At 42.1% G+C, this 25030-nt stretch overlaps 2 protein-coding genes across 3 annotated transcripts in view; both read left to right on the top strand.

The window, feature by feature from the left end:
• Positions 1–16777, top strand: part of LOC115255198 (cullin-3-like) — a 34490-nt gene extending 17713 nt beyond the window's left edge. The window contains exons 1-10 of one of the 2 annotated variants that reach the window (XM_062850304.1): positions 3900–4156; positions 4214–4597; positions 4728–5483; positions 5552–5722; positions 5781–5951; positions 6016–6130; positions 11870–12027; positions 12094–12311; positions 12379–12517; positions 15762–16777. In XM_062850304.1, the coding sequence (XP_062706288.1) occupies positions 4067–4156; positions 4214–4597; positions 4728–5483; positions 5552–5722; positions 5781–5951; positions 6016–6130; positions 11870–12027; positions 12094–12311; positions 12379–12517; positions 15762–15914 (2355 nt within the window). In that variant the 5' untranslated portion in view covers positions 3900–4066 and the 3' untranslated portion in view covers positions 15915–16777. Of the gene's footprint in view, positions 1–3899; positions 4157–4213; positions 4598–4727; positions 5484–5551; positions 5723–5780; positions 5952–6015; positions 6131–11869; positions 12028–12093; positions 12312–12378; positions 12518–15761 lie in introns of those variants that run through there. The other variant, XM_029853140.2, reaches the window with a different exon arrangement.
• Positions 16778–20357: 3580 nt separating this feature from the next.
• LOC134286188 (uncharacterized) lies at positions 20358–21315 on the top strand. Its single transcript, XM_062847765.1, has 2 exons — positions 20358–20822; positions 21046–21315. The coding sequence occupies exons 1-2, from the start codon at positions 20358–20360 to the stop codon at positions 21313–21315; spliced, it is 735 nt and encodes a 244-aa protein (XP_062703749.1).
• Positions 21316–25030: the final 3715 nt, after the last annotated feature.

Below are 25030 nucleotides of genomic sequence, written 5' to 3'. Positions count from 1 at the left end.
TAGGTACGTTCGGTACATTTTTGTGTTTTCTTTTTCCTATATCTATAACCTAATCCTAACTTAAAAACTACTTACATTGGGGGTGGGTATATGTTCCTAATGGACTCAAATTCGGATACAATCGCCTTTTGCCTGTGTCGTTCATTGATTGTGGACAATCTTTGGTCGATAATAGCATGGTTCGCCAGTCGATGGACTACTACGGAGCTACTGCTTTTATACCTGTCATCCATAGATCGCTGCGTACTATGATTGAATTTTCAATTCATGGCATTCTGCGTTGTCGATGACTCCAACACTCCTCCTCAACTTGAGCTTGCCACGGAGAGTCTTGCTGTTCCTCCTCAACGTACTAAACCGCACAATTGGGTTCTTTAGGGGTATCCAGATTATTGCATAATCGGAATCTCCGCCCAAAAATTAGTCGAAATCCAAAATTTCAACTTTCAACGGCAACTATTTTTAAAATGCATTTAAAGTTTGTATGGGGATTTTTTTTGTTCGGTGCGAACTGTCACTTTATCGATTGAACTGTCATTCTATCCACGGAAATTAAAACTGTTTTGTTTATTTAACCATCAAAATAAAGAAATCAAAACGCAATAAAATCACGTTATACTCAGAAAAATGAGCTCTTTCGATTAGGCTAAAGAAAAAAGGCAATATTTAATTCACTAAACAACCTAATTGTCTTAAAGCGTCAATCCGAGCTATTGGAACTAGTTTGGTCAGCAAGTCCGCTAGCATCTTCATTTTCTCAGTAGGATAGTGAATGAACTTCACAATACCAGTCTGCTGTAGAACCTTCGTAAACTGGTATCTTGTATCAATGTGCTTGGAGCAATCGCCCACCGTATTGTTTTTTTTTTTTTTCATATGTTCGAATCCAACATATGCAAGCAACTTTGGTTATCCTCAAATATAAAGATTTCTGTTTGATCTTCTCCCAGGCAGAGATGATAAATGATGAAGATTGCAGCTGAGCAGACACAAACCAAAACAAACATACTCGTGAACAACAGGGGTCCGAGAATACTCGCACTTCTTTATTCGTGAGTTAACGAAGCTGGCAAGCACTCGCTGGATTTGCTATTATAACCACAATAAAATGCACTTCCCGCACCTCCACTATTTCGAATAAAAACTCATGAGTGTTTCTGTTTTTGTTTTGCTTCTTACTCACGAAGCAGGCGGGTGCGAAGGAACTCACACACTGTTTACTCTCGGAATCGTGAGTAATACCCCAGTACGCATCGGTCCACAAATATCCGTTTCAGCTCAATTACGTTCGCCAGACTTCGTAACTTTGAATCATTTCTGTATCAAACGCTACACCGACAATAACTTGGATTTCATGTCCGGCACAAACAAAAAATCGTCCAAATTAATAACTCGGCGGTTTCCGTTGTCATCCAGCACAACCAACGGCCTAATCCACGGCCTTTGGATCTTGTCTTCATCCCGTTGGTCACCCAAACGTCTTCTTGTGAGTTTCAGTCCAACTTCTCTAAGAACCCACGTCGGTTAGCGATGTGACACGTTGCTCCGGAATCGAGTATCCATTGACTGTCTGGCTTCGTCGAACTTCCGGATAAAAACGGCCAATTCTCCAGCACTCCACTCCACGATGTTCATTCGAAACAGCATTGGTTTTCTTCCGTTTTGAAACCTTCGGCTTTAATTTCTTCGGCTTTCCATCGATCCGGTTCTTTCGCTTCTGCCATTCATTTATCAAATTACCTTTCACTAAGTTCAGGATGAGGTTTTCGTACTCTTCTGGTAAGCTGCTAAACAGTAACGTTGTTGGGAGAGCGACATCTGTCTCTTTATCTATGGGCGGCAAGAGGAACGAGGAGAGAGAAACAACAGAGCACATCCTCTGCTATTGCAGTGCACTCACCCAACGTAGGTTCAAAGTTCCCAGCAAGCCCTTTTTAGGGCCTGCTGACATATGGATCTTATCTCCCAAGGACGTGGTTGGCTTTATAAAGCTAGTCTCGCCAGAATAGGAGAGTCACATACTGTAACTCAGGATCAGATGGTCTTGAGTTCAGTCGATACCAAGGTATCTCAGTGACAAACATGTTACTGAGATAACTTGCGTATCTCACAGCAATTGTTCTAAAATTTGGACGCAGTGATCTTCACCCGACAAACGAGAGAAATAAGAAAAATGGGCGGCAATGTAAGAGAGACACTTGACCATATGTTTGCATTATACAGTTCACTGTAGAAGTTCGTGATTACGCGAATACCGAAAGTACCCGGATCGATTCTCAGGTTAAGTCGGCGGTAGTGAATCCACTGCATAATCAGTCCGTCGTGGTTTACCTCGTTCTACAATCGCAACAAGCCACTGGTCGTCCAATACTTTCTCCGACGCCAAATCGTTCATTTTCTCAAAAAGTTCGGAAAGCTTTGCGATGTGGACATCCATGTCACCATGCTTCTCCAGACGCAACTGACAAATCTTCCGCATCATCAATCCGCATCCTTTATCATCAACGGCCAATCCGATCGTTACAAACGCAAGTTCGTCAATGTTCTTCCATCGATATCAGCACAAAGAAACTGATGTCACTATCCGCACGCTTCCTATCGAACACCTTTTCAACGGTTGATTCGTTGAGTTATCAATTCAATGCACAGAGTCTGCGTTGTCCATCATTCTGACACTCATGTCCATCCCTCAGAAGGCTCCTGTCCTAATTCCTGTATATTTTGGTTCACTGCACGAAGCCGTTGCGTGATGCTCTGAGCTTCTGATAGAACGTGTTTCTTGAGAATGATACAAAAGGCCCAGTTCCTCTCACTCCGCTTCTTCCACGCGGCCTTTTTTCTCCCAAGAGACAGGTTTGCTTGTCGAATGAGACAGGTTGGTTCAGTTTCTGTTTGTATCGTTCCACATTCCACCGGGTTCAATGCTGTAGCATAACCGCCCGCACTGCATTCTTCTCCTTAAAATTTGCTCTGCACTCCTTGTCGAACCATTCGTTCCGTCGCTCCCATTCCACGTACCCGACTACCCGGACTACATCGAGCTCACCCTTATCTGGCATAGCTGGCTCGTGATTCTGCGCATATACTGAGGCACCATCCGGTTGCTTCAGTCGCTCAAGGTTGTATCAAGGCAGTCGCCGGACCCAGACATTGTTGATGAGGGAAAGTTCTGGGCGCAGTTTGACCATGACCAGGCAGTGGTCGGAGTCGGTGTTAGCGCCACGTCCGTCAAGCAGAACGTGATTAATTTGCGAATCTGTTTGCTGTGGTGATCTCCAGATGTAACGACAAGGGTAAGGGAGGCTGTATTAAAAGGTTCCGTAGCACCATGTTCTTGGAGCCGGTCAAATCGATGAGTCGTTGATGTTTTTATTCATCAGCTGGTGGGTGCTTTGATATCGTCAGTCTGAATCCCTCCTCCTGGATTACCTGAGTGAGGTCCAAAGTCTTTTATGATGATCTTGACGTTGTGACTTGGGCTGCGGTCATCTTAGAGAACAGACACTCAGCTTTGCAAAAGCATCCCTCCCTCCCCTGTCAACCTACGATAAAAGTTTCCAACGGGGTCGGATACCCGATTTTCCCTAAGGGTTGCTCGCAGCCCGGCAGGTGGCACGCGGAGGTAGGTATAGGAGTTGCTGGGCAGAGACTAATGATCGCAATGGGATCAGTATTACGCGAATTACAGATAATGTTTTGAGATCTAAACGCTGTGGTCGTTAGTAGTCTTCCTGAGCGTATCTGTGTTGCCGGCAATCCGTCGATCGACTTCTTGCGACGGCAATCTATACTTTGTCAACAATCTCAAAGATCCGCTAGTTGCAAGTTTACTTTGATCTAGCTCAGTTTTGACGTTTATTCTTGTCAAAACTGCCAAACGAAGCCCCCATTTGCTCTTACAGATTCGATAAATTAGACTAGTTTTAAGCAAAGTTAAAAGTGAGCAGGACCTGGACCACAACAGAGGTTCTCATAATTGTGTATGGTCACTGAAAAACATTAAACGTGGCAGTAGCAGTAGTAGGAGGTGGGAGTGAAAAAGCGTCCAAAGGCAAACTAATCTGGAATGTCTCAGAAACGCTTGGTCGCTAAGGTCCCTTTGCATGAATCGCACCCAATTTGGAATTCAATTTTCAGCAAGTTTCCATCAATCTATGTAACAGAAAACCAGTCTCAGTTTATAATGCAACCATTAATTTTTTGCATTTTCCAGATGACAATGGACGAAAAATACGTCGAGTCCATCTGGTCGCTGCTGAAGAATGCCATCCAGGAGATTCAGAAGAAGAACAACTCGGGCCTGTCGTTCGAGGAGCTGTACCGCAATGCGTACACCATGGTGCTGCACAAGCATGGCGAGCGGCTGTACACCGGCCTCAAAGATGTCGTCACGCAGCATCTGGAGACGAAGGTCCGGGACGAGGTGCTCCGCAGCTTCAATTGTAACTTTCTGCAGACGCTGAACCAATCGTGGAACGATCACCAGACGTCGATGGTGATGATCCGGGATATTCTGATGTACATGGACCGGGTGTACGTGCAACAAAACGACGTGGACAACGTGTACAATCTGGGACTGATTATCTTCCGTGATCAGGTAAGAATTGCGGGGATGTTGCAACTGTTGTAGCAAAATTTGTCGCGAATTTATCTGCCGAGACGCGGATTTTGCGGGTCCTTTAAATTTGGTCATCAGTACTTAATACAGAATTTCACCATTTTCGCAGGTTGTCCGATATGGTCGGATTCGCGATCACATGCGAGAGACCCTGTTGAACATGGTAATGTGCGAGCGAAAGGGCGAAGCGATTGATCACATTGCGATCAAGAATGCCTGCCAAATGTTGATGGTACTTGGCATTAACAGCCGGTGGGTGTATGAGGAAGATTTCGAGCGGCCCTTCCTGACGCAGTCGGCAGCGTTCTACAAGCTGGAATCTCAGAAATTCCTCTCGGAAAACAGTGCCAGCGTGTACATCCGGAGGGTTGAGGCACGCATCACTGAGGAAGCCGAACGGGCCAAGCTGTATTTGGACGAGAGCACCGAATGTCGGATTGTGGAGGTCGTAGAGGACGAGTTGATTAAGAAACACATGCGCACGATCGTCGAAATGGAAAACTCCGGCGTGGTGTATATGCTGAAGAATACCAAAACGGAAGATTTGGCCTGCATGTACAAGCTGTTCTCCCGGGTGAACGGTGGACTGAAAACGATTGCCGATTGCGTGTCGCAGCACCTGCGTTCGATGGGCAAGAATTTGGTGAAAGAGGAAGACAGCGGAACCAACCCGATTACGTTTGTTCAAAACCTGCTGGATTTGAAGGATCGCTTCGACCATTTCCTGCACCACTCGTTCAACAATGACAAAATCTTCAAGAACATGATTTCGTCCGATTTTGAACACTTCCTCAATCTGAACAACAAATCGCCGGAGTATTTGTCGCTGTTCATTGACGATAAGCTGAAAAAGGGATGCAAAGGAGTAAGAAGTGTTCCAATACTGGCACTGTTTAGTTTTGGTGATTCAACGTTATCTTTTTTGTATTTCAGATGTCAGAACAAGAAATCGAAACGATATTGGATAAAACAATGGTACTCTTCAGATATTTACTAGAGAAGGACGTGTTCGAACGTTACTACAAGGCACATCTAGCGAAACGGCTGCTACTGAACAAGTCGGTCAGCGATGATTCGGAAAAGAACATGATATCTAAATTAAAGGTAAGGAATTCTTTGATCGATGTTTAATACCTAGTTTTTTCATCACCACTCTTTGCAGACTGAATGCGGTTGTCAATTTACCTCAAAATTGGAAGGCATGTTCAAGGATATGTCGGTATCTAACACGGTGATGGAAGAGTTCAAGAACCACATTAGCAATGATCCCTCCGCGCTGGATGGAGTCGAGCTGTCGGTTCGAATTCTCACCACTGGCTTTTGGCCAACGCAGGTCAGTTGGTGTGATGTTGTTAAAAAAAATATTCTCTCTAATTTTCATTTACTTGGAATTCCAGTCTGCAACGCCAAATTGTAACATACCGCTGGCGCCCCGGCGAGCTTTCGAAACGTTCAAACGTTTCTATCTGGCAAAGCATTCGGGACGGCAGTTGACGCTACAACCACAACTTGGTAAGTGTTTCAATTGGGCAGCATTTGGGCGTTGATTTTTTTTTATCTGTATTAACGAGATTTTTAGCCATAGGCTGGGCGTTCAATTTTTTTTCAATCATTTGACTAGAAATCAAGAAAAGATCAACTTAATTCGCTTTAACATGACAGCAGTGATGTTATGTCAAACACACAAGGCTACGGTGGCGGTATCTGTTCATTTGATAGAGGCCGTTTTAGTGATCTTAGTATGATTCATTCAAACATATTCCCATCGTCATGAGCAATCCAGTGGCGCTTCGTAACCTCAGTTTTCACCAGTTCAATGACCCAATCACGTACAATTCCAAAGAATACAGTCTAAATCTCAACAAAAACATTTGAAAAGGGCGTAAGAACTATTGTCTCTCGTAAGTTTATTTCCAATTATTCATGAAATCTTTTGCTAGTATCAGCTAGATTTGGAATTTCTTCAAAAATACCTCATTAAATGCCTCCCAGGATTTCTCACAGGAGGTTGGCTTTCTACTTTTTAGAATTGTTACTTGTTTTGTGGCGGAGTTGGTTAACGCGCCCTGTCTAGCGAACTTGGGGAGACGTGGGTTCAAACCCCACCAGAACTACGTGGATTTTTTCGCAATTTTTCCACTCAATTTGTCCATTTTTCAACACATGTTGTGTTTATTATTGTGTTTTTTAACTTTCATCCTTAGTTCAACACAATTCTACAGGAGTTTCAGCCGGAATATATCCTAAATCAAATGTTCTCGCGGAATTTCTTCAAGTTTCTCCTGAGATTTCTCTCGGATTTCTCTCAGATGATTCTTTCCGTTGTTGGCCCTGAGATGTTTTTTCCCAGAGTGTCTTTTGAGATTTCTGCATTTCTCCATAAAATTCTTACCGTGTTTTTTTTACAGATTTTTTCAGGTTTTTCCTCGTAGTTGTTTAATGTTTAGTGATCCACCTGGTATTTTTTTCTACTTATTTTTTCGGCATTATTCTCAAAGGAATAATTCGATTTTTTTTTTGAAATCCCAACCGGGAAATTATGGATGCTCTTTTATGTTGCTTCAAAAGTTGCTCCCAGAGTTCTTGCAGGAGTTTTTTTCTCGCAATGTCTCTTGGCATAACTTGCAAAATTCCTTGTAAAAACTCCCGGAGAAACATCGGAAGGAATCCAGGAGAAATCATGCGAGAAACTTGGCCAAAGATCGAGAAATCTTTAGACGAATTTTGAAAGAAATTCTGAGTGAAAGTGGGACATCAGTAAAAAGTTTTGGGAGGAAATAGATACCTCTAAGAGAAATCCTTGGAGGAATTCCTGCGAGGATAACTAACTGCTGTTTAAACTGGACTGCTCTTTAACAGGGCGCTCGATAACTGGGCCAAAGTCAAGTTAAAAAGCAGATGCCTGTCAAAAATGAACGAAATATAACCTCACATTTTGCAAATTGATAAACAAAACACAATATAACAACAGCTTCCGCCTCCGGAAGATCAGTCATAGCCCAGTTATCGAGTGAAGAACTTCTGCAATCACCATGCAACATCCCGAGAGAAACATGGAAAATTATCCCGGACAAACACTAAGAGAAATTCCTGAAAGAACTTTGGATGAGTTTTGGAAGGATCTCCGAGAGGCAGCGAGCAACGCTGGAAGCACATCGGGAAAAGCTCTTAAAAATAACGTAAGAATACTGGAATAAACTCGAAAGGAACTTTTTATGAGAGAAAATAGGTAAAAAAATCCTAGATGGGAACTTCGAAAAACTGGAGAAAGCCAGAAGAAAAAAAAAAACTCAGGATAACCACCAAGAAAAAAAAATCTTCAATAGTAGGGAGAACTCGTGGGAAGAGTTCTGTAGAGGAATTGCAAAATAATTTGAAGAAGGAATTGCGATTGAAATTCAAAGGAAGAATCTTGAAAATGAATTAGTTGAAGAATCATGGTTAGAATTTCGAGAGAAATCCACAAAGGAATTTCGGGATGAATTCTGGATAGATTTCCAATCGACAAAACAAATTTTTGGAGGAACTCCCTATTTTCAAGAGTTTTTTGAAGGCATTCATCGGTATTGCCAAGTTGTTGGTATTCAAAATAGTTGATTTGCTATCGTAATTTTCAGATTTACATTTCGAAATCGCAACATTACTACACTACTAGCATAGAGAACACACATCCAAGGCCAGTTTCAAATGCATTTTTTGAATTGCAGTGTTTAAGGACAAACGTCTAAAAATCCCGCTCCAACAGTGCATTAAAACTTCAGAACTTCTAGACATATTCATTAACCGATCTTTGTTTTATTTTCAAAGCAGTTTATAAAAAAAATGTTCTTGGAAAAATTTAGCTATTAGGTAGGTGGATTTTTTTGGTGAAATTTTGCGCATAGTTTTAACAAAAAATGTGGGTTTATTTTTTAATTTAATAACTGTGGAAATGGTCATAGAACACTAAGCTGAGAAAAGAGGCTTTGTCCCAGAGGGTGTCTTGCTCTAAGAAAAAGAAGAAGATGGGCAGAAAATTACTACCTATGATCGCATATCAGTCCCATATTTGCTGGGTTTCCTATTCATATGGGACAGTTATGCGATCATAGGCAGATTAGGGCGATTCTATAACATTCCCCAGAAAACCATTCCCCAGAAAACCAATCCCCAGAATTCCATTCCCCAGAATGTACCATTCCCCAGAAAACCATTTCCCAGAAACCCATTCCCCAGAATGTACCATTTCCCAGAAATCCATTCCCCAGAATGTACCATTCCCCAGAATTCCATTCCCCAGAATGTACCATTCCCCAGAAAAAAATAAAACTATTGCTTTAATTCTGAATGGTTTATATTAATAGCTAAAAATCAAATATTTATTCGTAAATAATTACCGGAAGAAACATCCTGCCAAAAATTCTTATTTGACAAGAAAGACTTCGGAAATAAGCATGATTTGCCTTTACAATTTAGGCTATTGGTATAATTATTGGCATCGCAACTACATACTTACTTTTTCAACATACATTTTTCCTTCTTTTCTGCATAGGCTGTTCTTTCGAATTGTACTTTTCAGTAAATTATCGGCATCAGAACTTTTTACATTTTCTACGTAGTTTTTTCCTTCTTTTCTGCATAGGCTATTCTTTCAAGTTACACTATTCAGGTCATTATCGGCACCACAAGCACAGGTGTTTAGAAATTTAGAAAAAATATGAAATAAATATAACAGCAATTTTAACACCGGTGAAGGCTGTAATGCCCATAATTTCCCGAAAAGTGCAATTCGAAAGAACAGCCTATGCAAAAAAGAAGAGAGAATCAATGTTAAAAAAGTAAGCAGTTGCAATGCCGATAATTTCTTGAAAAGTGCTACTGGAAAGAACAGCCTATGCAAAAGAAGGGAAAATTTTTGATAAACATATAAGCAGTTGTAATGCCAACAATTCTTATAACGACTCAAACATTTTTTTTAACGAAGAAGGAAACGTAACACTCTGATAATTTCCATCGTACATCGATTTAACGGTTTATTTGAAAATTTGAGAGTTGACCAACTGCCAATTCGCGGCGCTCGCATAGTTTTTGTTTGAGTTTGACGTTTGCTCACTACTGCCACCTAGTTGATGATTGGCCAAATTCAGTCCTTTTAGAATTAAGCGAACCTATTTCCGAGACTAAAATTTAAATCGAAAAATGTTCGAAGTGTTACGTCTGTTTGTCTGTGGTGACATTGTTTTCCTTGCGGCATTCAAAAACCCAACACTGTTCCTTTTTTTTAAACAAGCTTTTTTTTTAGAATTAAGGCAATTGGTACAATTATTGGAATTATAACTGCTTTCATTTTCAACATAGACTTTTCCTTCTTTGCTGCATAGGCTGTTCTTTCGAATTGCACTTTTCAGGAAATTATCGGCATCACAACTGCTTACTTTTTCAACATAGATTTTCCCTTCTTTTCTACATAGGCTGTTCTTTCGAGTTACAATGTTTAGGCTAGTTACAATCGGCACAAGCACAGGTGTTTAGAAATTTGAAAAAAAAAATAATAATAAATATAACAGCAATTTAACACCGGTGGTTGTAATAATGCCCATAATTTCCTGAAAAGTGCAATTCGAAAGAACAGCCTATGTAGAAAAGAAGGGAGAATCTATGTTGAAAATGTAAGCAGTTATAATTAAAAATTTTTTACTAATTGCCTTAATTTTAAGAAGAATATTGTTTAAAAAGAAGGAACATTGTTGGGTTTTTGAATGCCAAAAGGAAAACAATGATACTTTTTCCCTTCTGTTGGCATTCAAACTGCTTATATGTTCACTTTTTCTATTCCATTCCATAGTATTGGAATAATGATGAAAGCCCTTCTCATACCGCATGAATGAAAAGCCTTTGAAGCGAATAATTAGGAACAGCCATTGGGATGGATCCCTCCAACCGTTTGCAAAGAAAAACGTGGTCAGTTGAGTCTTAAGTATCTTGTACACTGAACAACATCAGAAGAATATGCGTTTTCTCTGTAAATTTTGCACATCACTTTTAAAACGTTATTCATCGTAAAACAAGTGCTGCACAATTTTCACAAATCTGTCAAAAACAAAACATTTTATAGCAACGCAACTAACAGTTTGTGAACTTTCAAGATAGGTTTAAAGATCAACATGCAACTGTGTACAATGGTAATTCAAACGTTTACTATTGTAGAATATTTTTATGGATATGTATGTATGTATACATTTTTACCTTAATTTGTTTCATATACCGTACAAGAAATAGATATTTGCTCGTAATAACACTATAATGTTAAAATCCTTGCCTTTAATACTTATGACACACATGTGATACAAGAATCACTGTACAATTGCGCTTGAAATGAGTTAGAATTTTCTTGACACTGCGTACCGTTGTACAGGAATAATACTCGTATCACATGTCTGTCCGGGGTATAACATATCATTTTGATCAACATTTTACTGTTTGTGTATCGAATTAAACTTTTTAGCAGAGTATATTAAGCTTTTCTGGGGAATGATACATTCTTGGGAATGGATTTCTGGGGAACGGATTTCTGGGAAATGGTACATTCTGGGGAATGGTACATTCTGGGAAATGGTTTTCTGGGGAATGGAATTCTGGGGATTGGTATTCTGGGGAATAGTTTTCTGGGGAATGTTATAGAATCGATTAGGGCCCATATAGCCGAGGCGGTAAACGCACGGGTATTCAGCATGACCATGCTGAGGGTGACGGGTTCGATTCCCGGTCGGTCCAGGATCTTTTCGTAAAGGAAATTTCCTTGACTTCCTTGGGCATAGAGTATCTTCGTGCCTGCCACACGATATACGCATGCAAAATGGTCATTGGCAGAGGAAGCTCTCAGTTAATAACTGTGGAAGTGCTCATAGCTGAGAAGCAGGCTTGGTCCCAGGAGGACGTTACGCCAAGAAGAGGAGAGAGAGAGAGAGAGGAGGGCAGAAAATTCAAGCATTCACACTAGTTGAATAGGTAGACTTGAGGTTCGAGAATCGCCACAGAGCAATACCACAACTAGGTCTGCCCCTGCCTCTACCTGTAATCATGTACTTCATCTTGATCGAGTTCATTGTCAACGTCGAGCCTATCTTCGTACAGCCTATCTCCACTACTCTACGATTAACGCATATCCGAACACTTGATTTTGATCCATCCGCTGTTGCACGTATCAGCCTAATTAGTTTTACCGGAAAACTTTATTCTGACATTATCTCCCACCTTCTCTATCAACTATAGGTACCGTTTACATGAACGCAGAATTCTACGGAGTCAAAGCCGACAAGGAACCCGTGGAAGGCGGATGCAGTAGTACTGCTACCGTAGCCGGTTCGTCCGCTCCATCCATGTCCCTCGGTGCTCCTAGAAAGCACGTGCTACAGCTCTCCACCTACCAGGTAATTTCGGAAGAAACATTCTCCCCTTTCGCTAGTCATTAAAAAACGTTCCCATTGCGCCCGCAGATGTGCGTTCTGATGTTGTTCAATAACCGCGAACGCCTGACGTACGACGAGATCCAGCAGGAAACGGACATCCCAGGAAAGGACCTGATCCGGGCGTTGCAGTCACTGTCGATGGGTAAACAACAGCAGCGGTTGCTCGTGCGGACGCCCAAGTCCAAGGACATCGAACCGACGAATGTGTTCTACGTGAACGATGCCTTCGTGTCGAAATTCCACAAGTAAGGGATCGCCGATGAAATGTTTTTTATTGGAAAAATTCTAAACTTCTGAACCATTCTATTGCAGGGTGAAAATTCAAACCGTGGCCGCCAAGGGCGAATCGGAACCAGAGCGAAAGGAAACCCGCAGCAAGGTAGATGAAGACCGAAAGCACGAGATCGAAGCGGCGATTGTGAGAATAATGAAAGCGCGAAAGAAGATGGCTGTAAGTATACATTTTTAACATGCATAACCTGCATATTTGAATGAAATTCATGCCAGCACAGCCTCATGCAACTAATAACTATGTGCTATCAAGTGATGAGTGCAGTGTTTGTTTAAGAATCTCCAAGAGCTCCCTTGAGTATAGGCCATCGGATCTTCAAGCGTAATTAGTCTGAAACGTCTTGAATTCCTTCGGAAACCGCCTGAAATGTTTATGAAACACTTTTAAACGCCTCTGAAATTTCCTCTTCCACTTCATCTGAAGCAGTGATCCAAATTGTATTTTTAAAACCTTAGCACCCCTTGAGCCCCCTTCAAAACCTCCTGTAACGTCCGTGAGAACTTTGGCAATCCCGCAATGTACCTCTGTTTCCCGTTGTAAATCCTCTGGAACTTGCTGAAACCCCATCGGACCCCCTGTAATTGTAGCCCCCTGAGACCCTGCTAAACCTCCGTAAACGCCCCTGTAATACCTCTAAAACTAGCTGAAAATCATCTGAAACTACCTTAAAAACAAACGAACCCATAACCCCCGGACCTCCTGTAATTCACCTGAACGAGACCCTCCGAAACCCCCAAAAATGCTCCGGTTACGCCTTTGAAACTAGATGAAAATCTTCTGAAACTTCCTGAAATAACGCCGAAACCCTCTCAGACCTCCTGTAACGCATCTGAACGAAACACTGTTACGAGACACTCCGAAACCCCTGAGTGAGCTTCTGTAATGCCTGCGTAACCCTCTAAAATCCTCCGCATCTGACTCTCTTAAACCCCCATAAACGCCCTTGTAACGCCTCTGAAACTTCTTGAAATATCGCCAAAATCCCCTTGGACCTCATGTATCGCAATTGAATAAGACCCTCCGAAACCCTCAAGAACGCTCCTGTAACGCCTGTGGAATCCCATGAAAATCATCTAAAACTTCCTGAAATGCCAGTGAGAATCCTCTAAGAAGCCCTCGTACCCCCTATAACGCACCTGAGTCCCTCCTCAACCCCCGAGAACGCTCCTGTTCTACAACTGCATCTTTATCCTGATATATCCTGTAATTCATACCGGAATTTATTCAGGGGCTGTTCCCAAGATTCTTCCTAGGATTCTTCAGGCATTTCAGTGATTTTACCTGGAATTCTTCCAGGATTTCTTCCATGATGGATCCCTTGGAAATGGGACTCCTCCACGGCTTTATTCTGGGATTTTCCATGCCATCGTGCTGAGATTATTTTAGATATCTTTCCCGGAATCCATCCTAAATTCTTCCAGAGATTCGTCCAAGAATTCCTCCTGGAATAACTACCGGATTTCCATCGGGAGTCCCGGGTTTTCTGCAGAGATTCTTTCCAAGATTTTTCTAGTTATCTCTTGAGACATTTTTCCAATGATTTCTTCGCAGATTCCTCTCGGGATTGTTCCTGCGAAACCTACCGCTATTCCTCGACATTCCTCCTGCTATTCCTTCCGAGATTCCTTCAGACATTCTTCCTGGTATTTCTTCAGAATTCCAGGGATGCCTTCTGAGATTTCTCCAGAAATTCCGCCCATAAACCATTTCAGTATTCCTGCGGAATTCTTTCAAGGATTGTTTATTCAGATTTCCTTCAGGGATTTTCCCAGAGATTCCTAACGAGATACTACCTGAGATTGTGCGCGTAATCCCTACAGAGATTCGTCCCGGAATTCCACCACGGATATCTCACAAGAATCCTCCCAGGAGATTGTGCGCGTAATTCCTACAGAAATTCATTCAGGCGCTCCTTCGAAGTTTCTACATGAATTCCTTCAGGGTTTTCACCTGGGGCCCTTCCCGAGATTTTTTATCCTGGGATTCATCTACTGATTCTGTTAGAATTTCTCGCAGGGCTCTGAAAAGATTCTACAGCAACTTCTTCAGTGATTCTTCAAGGGATTTCTACTGCTATTCTTTTGGGATACTTCCCGGTGTTACTCCAGGGATTTTTTTTCCTGGATTTTTTGTGTGATTTCTCCAAGGATTTATTCCGGAATTTTCCCAAAAATTTCTCCCAAAATATCTACGAGGATTCCCCCAGAGATTCCTCTCGGGATCCATCCCAAGATCTCCGAGATTCCTTCAGGGATTTCCCTCTGATTACTCCAGAGATTCCTTTCTGGATTCCTCCACAGTATCATCTGAGTATTCGGCCCAGGATTCCTCTAGGGATTACTCATAGGATTCCTTACTTCAATTTCATGATTGGGTTCTGGGGTTCCAAGGATTCTTCACAAAATTTCTCGCGATTATTTCTCGGAATTTCTTCTGGGATTTCTACAGGGATTTATTCTCCAGGGATGCCTCCTGAGATTTCTCCAGAGATTATGCCTAAAATCCATTGTAGAATTCATGCAAGAATTCTTCAAGGATTATTTTTGCAGAATTTCTTCAGGGATTCCTTCAGAGATTTCTTCCGTACTTTCTTGGGATTGTTCATGGGATTCCTTCAGGGATTCATTCAGGCATTCATTTAGGGGTTCCTACAGAGATTTCTGTAGGGATTCCTCGAAGGGATTTTTTGTGGCATCGTTCCGCGGCATGCCCAAGGATTTATCCAGTGATTCCTCCCGGAATCCCTCTAGGAATTCCTACATGAATTTTTTGTCCAGGAATTTCTCCAAAGATTCTTCCACCGGGATTTTTTTTTCCGTGATTGCTCCTTGGATTCTATCTGAATTTCTTCCAGGGATTCTTTCCAGGATTTTTTATGATTTTTTTTAAAGGTTTATTCCGGATTTTTTTTTCAGGGATTCTCTTTAAAATTTCTTCATGTTTTTTTTTCCGGAGATTCTTACCGAAATCCATCCCAGCAATTCTCTGAGATTCCTTCAGGAATTATTTTTCTGATTTTTTCTACGGATTGCTTCAGAGAATCTACCCAAAATTCCTCCTAACATTCCATCTGAGATTCGTCCCGGAATTCCTCCACGGTTTTCTCACAAGAATCCTCCCAGGATTCTTCCTGAGATTTCTTCCTGGATTCCTCTCTTTTACTTTTTACTTAGTATTCCTTCTTCCTATTACTTTTTTATTTGGTATTCCTTAGGGGATTCTTCCAAGGATTCTTTGAAAGATTCCTCCCGGTTTCCGGGATTTCTTGGAGTTTGATGCAACAAATAGAGTGAAGAATCGGAGAAGCTAACATTATAAAATAAAGAGTTGAATCCATATTGCCTCAAAATTCATCTTGTGCGCAATGATTTCCCGATTTCATACATTTCTTTCTCTTTCACAGCACAATCTACTGGTGTCGGATGTGACCACACAATTGAAGAGCCGGTTCATGCCCTCGCCGGTGATCATCAAGAAGAGAATAGAGGGACTGATCGAGCGCGAGTATCTGGCACGGACGCCAGAGGACAGAAAGGTTTATGTGTATTTAGCTTAAAATTTCAAGCCCAAAAAAACAGAATGGTGGATTGCAATTAGCGACATTTACCGGAACGCGTTGCGAGACACACGTACACGTACACGTACACACACACACACACACCCCACACACTCATGCAACGGTCACTCATTCATCTACGACTCAAAAACGCCACATCCCAAAACTCCGGTAGTCAAGCTGTTCGTTTTTCGTATCCACTCAACACTCATCACTACTTAGGAAGTGCGTCAATGTGAATAAATGCGGATGCCAAGATCGCAGTGAGAACATCAAGTTCCAGTTTTCCTCCAATATGTCTCGCTCATTTACGCCGTTTCGTGTAATTTTTCCCTCTAGTAATTTTCAATTGGTTTCTCTAATTACTAGCCGAGATTTTTTTTTGTTTTTGACGTAGGACTACGCGTCTTTGTTTTTTTTTATTCATTTTCTGTACAGTATGAAAACGCTTGTCGTGTGATCGATTTTGTATTAGCATTTACTCTTTCCCCATTACATAACTGCAATTCTTTAGAATTTGCTTGCCTGCTATTGTTGGAAACAAGCCAGATGGCGAGGAAGAATTGGGAAAATTACAACGTAACGCGCCAAACTATTAATGACGAATCTTCAAGCAGTAAACTAAATACCACTTACTCTAGAGCAAGACCCTACTAGAGTTGAAAATCCCCGGAAGTGGCTAAACACTTTTAATAATAAATGAAATAAAGGAAACATTTTTGGAATAAGACATCTAAGAACAGCAGATGCGAGACGAAGAGTGCATATTATATAGTAATTAAAGTAATTTAATAATTAAATTTGAAAAAAAAATATTAATAAATATAGAGATTAGAGAGAGCAAAATCGATGCGGAAAATGAGGCTGCTATTGTTAGTAATTGAGGAATCCGAAATGTCCTGCCTTATTTATGTTATAGTTTATTGCATTGCTAACTGGACTGCGACAAAGTGAGTGTGAATATAGATTCGGATCACTACTTAGTCGCTGTATGCGTGCGCTCAAAACTTTCGACAGTTATCACCACGCGTCGAATTCGAACGCCGCGACTCAACATTGAGCAGCTGCGTAACGTAGAAGTGGCTCAAGACTACGCGCAGCAGTTAGCAGTGGCCCTACCAACGGAAGAGCAGCTTGGCGCAGCTACACTTGAAGATGGCTGGAGGGACATCCGATCCGCCATAGGTAGTACCTCGGCTACAGCACTAGGCTTCGCGACTCCGAATCACAGAAACGACTGGTACGACGGCGAATGTGAACAGTTGAAAAACGAGAAGAAAAGAAAAGAAATGGAGCATGGGCGAGAATGCTGCAACACCGTACGAGAGCGAATGAGGCACGTTACAAACAGGAACAGGCAGAACTCAGTCTTCCGGATGAAGAAGCGCCAGCAGAAAGAACGAGATCGAGAAGCGATGGAAGAGCTGTACCGCGCTAAGGACACACGAAAGTTCTACGAGAAGCTGAACCGCTCGCGCAGAGGCTTTGTGCCACAAGCCGACATGTGCCGAGATAATCACGGGAATATTCTCACGAGCGAGCGTGAGGTGGTCGAGAGGTGGCGGCAGCATTACGATGAGCACCTCAATGGCGACGTTGCAAGTACCGAAGGTGGCGTGGTAACAGATCTAGGAGTATGTGCACAGGACGAAAGACTTCCGGCCCCTGAGAGATCGTAGCAAGCCATGCTCGCGGGCGGACGTCAAAAATTTGCTTCCGTCGTGTTTTTTTTTTTTTTTTTCGTATAGTTTGAAAATTGTGACTATAAGAAAAAGTGAATATTGAAGATTTTTATATAGTGAAAATAAAAAGAGCGCTACTAAAGCATGAAGGTGATCCATTGGAAAGAAAATTAATGAAGAAAGTGTGGGTCTGATTTGTGCCGTGAAGGATTAACCTCCGCGGAATTTCCCTGCAAAACCAATTGCGGCAGTTTGACGGGTGATCGATTGCGTGTAATTACGATGAAACTTTTCCAGAATGCGAAATGATTGAAATTGGTTAGAAAAATTAAAAATATAGTAAGATAAAGTGGGGATGTTGTACCGAAGTAGAAGGTGACGTTTTTGAACCAACAAAGCTTTGCGGTGACGTTGGTGTGCAGTCAAGACTGTGAAGCTTGCATGCCGAGAGAGCGCATCATGGAAAAATCGAGGCGTGGATACGATCGTCCGACGAAATAGAACTTGGTGAGATCCTTCTGATTTACTTTCTGTATATTATATTGTTAAATGATCATATATGTTTGGAATGCGTATTCGCTATTTTTACCATCTTATCATCTATCGGAAGCCGTTTCAGTTCTGGACGCTTTCTAAGTTGATGATAGGAATTAGGGCCGTTTTCCTCATCTCCGCTTAACTCGTGAACTTGGTTCATCCATATAGTTAAACCAAGTTCAATGTCCAAGTATAGGTGAAGAAATTGCCCCTTAAATATAAAAATGCTTGCAAGGACTTGGCCAGGTGTGTGGAGATAAGCGGGTCTATGCTATTGTAGACAGTGGCGAAATCTGCAATGGTAATTGATATGCTTATCTTTGCAACTCCATCCACGATTTGTGCAAGTGTTCATGCTATGCTATGCTATGCTATGCTAACTGGACTGCGACAAAGTGCGGAATCTCAAATAAAAGTGCGATATTGCATCAAATCGTTCCGGTGTCTTCACCGCACTTATTCATCACGAGCTAATGAATAAGTGCGGTGAAGACACCGGAACGATCTGGCGCAAAATCGCACTTGAGATTCCGCACTTCATCGTCGCACTTATAACCGCGCAATGCGCAATATAAAATATTGTGCCAACATGGCTCGTAAGAAGTTCATAACAGTTTATTTTAATTGGCGAGTTTATTTGATGACATTTGAGAAGTGTATTTTAAGGGCATCAGAACTTCAAATGCACAAATCTCAAGGAGTACTCTTCAAAAAATAGTAGGGGGATTCACTTAACAGCGTAAACTGATTAAACTGATTAAACGTCGCGATCACCAAGGCAATCTTCGATTATTTCATTCGCAAAATCATGAAACATTTCAAATAAGCCGAAAATCATGGCTTACGCAGCAATTTAAACTGTTAAGTGAGTACCCCTAGTGTTTTGTTTTTCTTTTATTCTTGCTCACTTGTAATTTGCTTAAAATGAAAAGATCCCGGGGCCTGATTCATTTGTTTGTGGGGTTTGTGCGCTCAAAATCGTACAGGTGCAAAAGTCGGCCATTGTGGCGGCCATCAAGGGATTCTAACAAGTTTGTCCATAATACCTAACAACACTTTTGCAGTAAGGTATGTGCAAATACTAGATGTAAGTTGCATGGTTGATCTACTTTTCACCGAACGTCATTTCCCCGAATTTTAAACGAGCTTGGTGGTCTAGAGGCTATCGCTTCTGATCCATATGCAAAAGGTCCTTGGTTCAATCCCTGGATCGTCCCTTTCCTCCTACTTTGTATCTCTCTATCTACTTTCTCTATTCTCTCCTATGTACACTACCCGCCATAAATATGGAATCGCATATTGCAACACTCATACTGAATATTGCAGCACCCAAAAAAGTTTGGCATCACCCTAAAATGTGATTATTTCAGGTCTTTGAGGCACAAATCATTTATGACCCCCCTAATTCTCTTTCAAAATGCAACTCGTACCCACAACCTAATTGGTTCTAGGTTTATTCTATTTTTCCTCCTTATTTTGGGTGATGCCAAACTTTTTGGGTGCTGCAATACTGAGTATTGCAACGATTCCATATTATTGGCGGGTAGTGTACATAAAAAAACTCATACCTGCATATAGCCATCGCTAGAACCAGAAACAGATTGAAGAAAAAGGCGTTTCCCTTCCTTCCAACTTTTAAGCACAGTGTAAATCTATCATATAACGCCTATAAGTTGCTCAAACGAATCTGCGATATGGAGTACCACGACGGCGACAACATCGAAGAACACTTGATGGAGTTCGAGGATTTGTTCGAGAAGCTGGCCAATGCCGGTACAAAGCTGGACGAAGACCTCCAAGTGGTTCTAGTGTTTCGAAGTTTGCCAAGTTCGTTCGATGCACTGACGACGACTCTAGAAAACGAGCCGATGATGAGCTGACCCTGCAGCTAGTGAAGGGGAAGATCATTAACGAAGTGCTTAAGCGGCGGGAACCATCGGCAGTGGATTCGGTTGTTCTGAAAGCGGACGATAAGAAGAAAAGTGTGGTGTGTTTTTTCTGTGAGAAGCCCGGCCATAAGAAGAAGAACTGCATCTTGTGGCAGCGGCAGAAGAAAGAAGAAGGTGCCAGTAGCTCAGAAGCGAGTGGGCATCGTGAACAGACGAAAGTGTCGAAAAAGCAAGCGAAGGCAAAACTTGCCAAGTCGGAATAGGAAGTTTTTACGTTTCTTGCCAGTGAGTGCGCGACGAAAGAGTGGATTGTCGATTCCGGCGCGAGTTCGCATATGTGCGCGAATCGGAAGTATTTCGTGTCGTTGAGTGAACCGCGGCAGGACACTCCGAAATCCGTAACAGTTGCCGACGGTAAACGGGCGGTAGTGAAAGGCGTCGGATCGTGTAAATTTTCTTGCGTCGGAGGCGGTGGTGACGAAAAGCAGATTTCGCTCAGTGAAGTACTATTCGTTCCGGAGCTCGACATGAATCTCGTGTCGGTAGGCAGGCTCGTTCAGAAGGGAGCGAGAGTCATCTTCGACAAGAACGGCTGCACGATCGCGAACGGCGACAGGATTGCTGCTGTTGCACCGTCGAGCAAGGGCCTCTACTATCTCCAAATGGTGGAACGAGCGAATGCGGTTTCGGGGCAGTGCCATGCAAAGGACTGCATACACGAGTGGCATCGGAAGCTGGGACACCGTGAACCTCAAGCTATTCTGGATCTGGATCGTAAAGGTTTGGCAACCGGAATCAAGGTACGTAACTGCTCAGTTAAAATTACTTGTGAACCCTGCTTGGAAGGGAAGATGGCAAGGCTGCCATTCCCCAAGAAGTCAAAGCGGAAGTCGAAGGCAGTGTTGGATTTGATCCACACTGACTTGTGCGGGCCGATGAATACGGCTACACCTGGTAGTCGTCGATTGCTTCCTATCGCTAATCGATGACTACAGCCGCTATACCACTCTGTACATTCTGAAGAGGAAGTCGGACACGGTGGATGCTATCCGGGACTTCGTGCGTCTGGTGAAAACGCAGTTCGGAAGGCCTCCGAAGATCATTAGATCGGATCAAGGAGGAGAGTATCGCAGCGCAGAGTTGGTTAAATTTCTCAAGCAGGAGGGTATTCAGCAGCAGTTCACGACAGCATACACGCCGCAGCAAAACGGAGTCGCGGAGCGGAAGAACCGTTCGCTCGTGGAAATGGCTCGGTACATGATCATTGAGTCACGATCGCACTATCGGTACTAGGCCGAGGCGGTTAACACGGCAAACTGTCTGCAGAATATGCTGCCAACGAAGCCGGTACAGCAGACGCCCTACGAGATTTGGTACGGGACGAAGCCGGACATGAGCATGCTTCAGGTGTTCGGTTCAGAGGCGTACGTGTTCATCCCGAAGGAGAAGCGGACGAAGCTGCAGTCGAAGGCGCGGAAAATGACTTTCGTTGGGTATTCCCAGCAACATAAAGCGTGGCGTTTCATTGACTTGAAGACAAACGAAGTCGTTTTCAGTCGTGATGCTCGTTTCTTGCAGTCGGGTGAGAAGGTTGAAGATGCGGTCGCTGAGGATTTCTTCGAGCTGCCGGCAAGGCCAACTGGCAATGTGGAGCAGGAAGAGTCGGACGGGTCCGATGAAGAAACCAAGGTTGCAACCATTCATTTGCAAAAATTTACATTCATTTGCTATTATCTCAGTTTAGAAGCATGCTATCGAAAAACAATGTATGGATGAATTGAACCTTGTAGTTTTATCTGAAAGTTCGCCGAATAGCATTAGGGTCGCACACGCATACCAAAGTCGTGAGTGAGCTGTGAAGGCAACTTTCCACAGCGTGAATGGACTTTGGAATGCGTGTGCGACCCAATGTTATTCGGAAAACTTTCGGATAATACTACAAGGTTAAATTCATCCATACATTGTTTTTCGATAGCATGCTTCTGAACTGAGATAATAGCAAATGAATGTAAATTTTTGCAAATGAATGGTTGCAACCTTGGAAGAAACCGATGAATCAGATTGTGGTCCGGACGAAGATAGCGATGAAGAAGAATTTCGTGGTTTCGATGAAGAGTCTTGCGAGAATTTGGTTCGTGACTTCGACGATCCAGCAGACCAAAGTGTGTATGAAGATGCCAGTGGAAGTGAAGAATCTTGCCGAGATGAGAATATCATTCCTATCCAGGAGGAGTCGAACCATTTTCAGGAGGAGCAACTCGCAGGTACACCTCGTCGGTCAGCAAGGTCGTAGTTATCATGAGGCGGTGAGTGGTCCTGAGAGTGATCACTGGAAGGCAGCCATGAACGACGAGCTGAAGTCGCTGCGGGATTGCAAGGCTTGGGAGTGCCGCCAGGTGCCAGGTGCCGCCAGGAAGCAAGACGATCGGATGCCGCTGGATCTAGAAGAAGAAACAGTATGAGCAAGGTAAAATAATACGGTATATACAATAAAAACTCTGTACATTTCTTATGTGAGGTCAATTCTGGAATATTGCAGCGTTGTCTGGTCCCCTTTCAGAATAACGCATATCGACAGGATAGAATCAGTACAAAAACAATTCCTATTATATGCTCTTCGGAAACTAGGTTGGACAGTATTTCCTCTTCCATCATATGAAGCACGCTGCATGCTTATAAACATTCAGACATTAAAAGAGCGTCGTGAGATCGCCATGATCTCATTTGTAAATGATATTATTTCGCAACGAATTAACTCATCTGAAATTTTATCTAAATTCAATTTCTATGCGCCTACACGGCGTCTTCGTAGTCGAACACCTTTTAAAACTTGTTATAATCGGACGGATTACGCTAAATTTGGACCAATTAATCAAATGATGTCAATCTATAATGAACATTGCGAAATGATTGACTTTACAATGTCTCGGCATAATCTGAAATAATATTTCAATAATAACAGAAATAGACACGCATAGTTTGACCGAACTACTTTTTAGACCCCTATAAAAAAAATAAAATGCATTAATAAGAAATAGAAAACAAAATTTATGTATATGTTTATGTCTATGTACTAGTCTACGTTGGATTGACGAAATAAAGAAATAATAATATAAAGCTAGATTAGTCCCTGGCCAAGTTCGCAGGGGTTGACGGTATTAAAGTGAAGGAGTTTCATGTTGATTATTGTAATGTAGTGTTCTTTAGTGAAACATATCACCTTTTTTACACTTTAATGCGCCTCCAACGGTTCATCACGAACCGGCTGCTGCAGATGGAGTATGGCTGCTGATCATATGCATCAGACATGCTCGATAAACAGGAGGAACCGCCAGGGCTCAGTAGAGTCTATTCCCAAGCAATAGTTCCAAATCGGTTGGATTTGAGAAGGTTTTGATGATTGTTACAAATCCTAATAAAAGTTTTATAGGATGTGTGACTGGCTTTGGAACCTGTTACAGCCAGCTGACTTCAAAATGTTGTTTGGGCTCTATTTCCTACGTTTCTCGGTTGATTTTGATAAGTAATTTAGTAGTATCATAGTCGCTTTTTTGGATTTTTACAATGTTAGGTACTTGATTATATTTTCTTTAAATTGAAATCAACCGAAAAATTAATAGTGGGAAGGAGATTTGCAGCACTTAATTGTGCTGATAGATTCGATGCTAACGTGCGAACACTTAAACGCATTGCGTTTGACGTGACAGTTTGGACAAAAAACTGACTGCTTTTTATTACCTGAACAACGTTACTTTTGTATGACTAGGTTGACATTTCTAGGCCACGCATGAAAAAATGACATGGTTTATCTTGGTAGGACCGATAGGACAGAACGAATTTGAATATTTTTCATAGTATTTGTAGGGGGATGAATACATAATAGTTGACAAGCAATTTTTGTTTTATTACAATCAACTGACCAACTTGGCGTATTTTTGTTTATCTCTTAGATGGTGTTATGACACCAACAGAAAAAAATATCAGAAGTTCAGTTACATGTTTATGTGGGTTTTGGACCGATGACAATTTAAGGACACAAGAGATGAACACAGAGGAGTAGAAATCATGAAAACAATTTGACACAGAATCGACTATATTTTAACATACGGGTTCGACTGATTCGATGAATCTATCTAGAAGTATCTAGAAGACAATTGACGCTAAGATTGGAAAAAAGCTTGCAGTTGGGACTAGACTACAATAGTGGCCGATAGGAAACAATAATAGAGTTAATAAACTATAGAGGAAGAATGTCGCTGGCGTCGCTGCCGAAACATCTCTTGCTGGCGGAGATAGGCCGGGCTATAAGTGTCAAAGCGAAAAAGTACACGGAGAAATCAAACTACCTAATTTTTGGGTCGATTTTACTCAAAGCTGAGTATATCGAATAAACTAGTTACCCAAAATTAGGTTGTTTTCCCTCTTTCCCTCACCGATGTTGTCAAAAACAAACAGAGATGCATCTACCCAACGGGGGTCCTTGAGCCCAATAAGCCAATTTTGGGTAAATGCAGGTTTACTAAAATTTGGGTTGAATGAGGGGGGGTCTTGGGTTGAATTTACCTACTCTTGAGTAAATGTTTTTGCTGGAGGTGAAGGCAATTTACCTAGTGTGAGTTTAATCGATTTACTCAAATTTGGCTTATTGGGCCGAACTATGGGATTGCGTCAAAAGAACTTTATTTTGGGTAGTTTGGCGGTTCCGTGTATGCAGTTTGACAGATAGATACCCGACATGTTTGCGAGCGAGAACAAAGGGAACATCAGCGACATTCGTCCTCTATAGTTTATTAACTCTATTGAAACAATGCACTTAGACAGCATTATTATTCATTTTTTTTTAATTTACCCGTAGGCTTTTCGCTGGTTGACAGTACAGTATTTAGCTGTGTACGAAGATACGGATTAGTTGGTGTACAGATGACAGGGTTCTCACGGGCAGTGCTTCAAGCGAGGCTTACATAACAACTGACAATAAAGAAACCTATTTTCCTTGACTTTCAACGAC

The sequence above is a fragment of the Aedes albopictus genome, chromosome 2 (genome assembly GCF_035046485.1).
Source record: "Aedes albopictus strain Foshan chromosome 2, AalbF5, whole genome shotgun sequence".
Classification (NCBI taxonomy): domain Eukaryota; kingdom Metazoa; phylum Arthropoda; class Insecta; order Diptera; family Culicidae; genus Aedes; species Aedes albopictus.
Note: the sequence above shows the minus strand (reverse complement) of the source record. Positions and strands in the feature narration are given on the sequence as shown.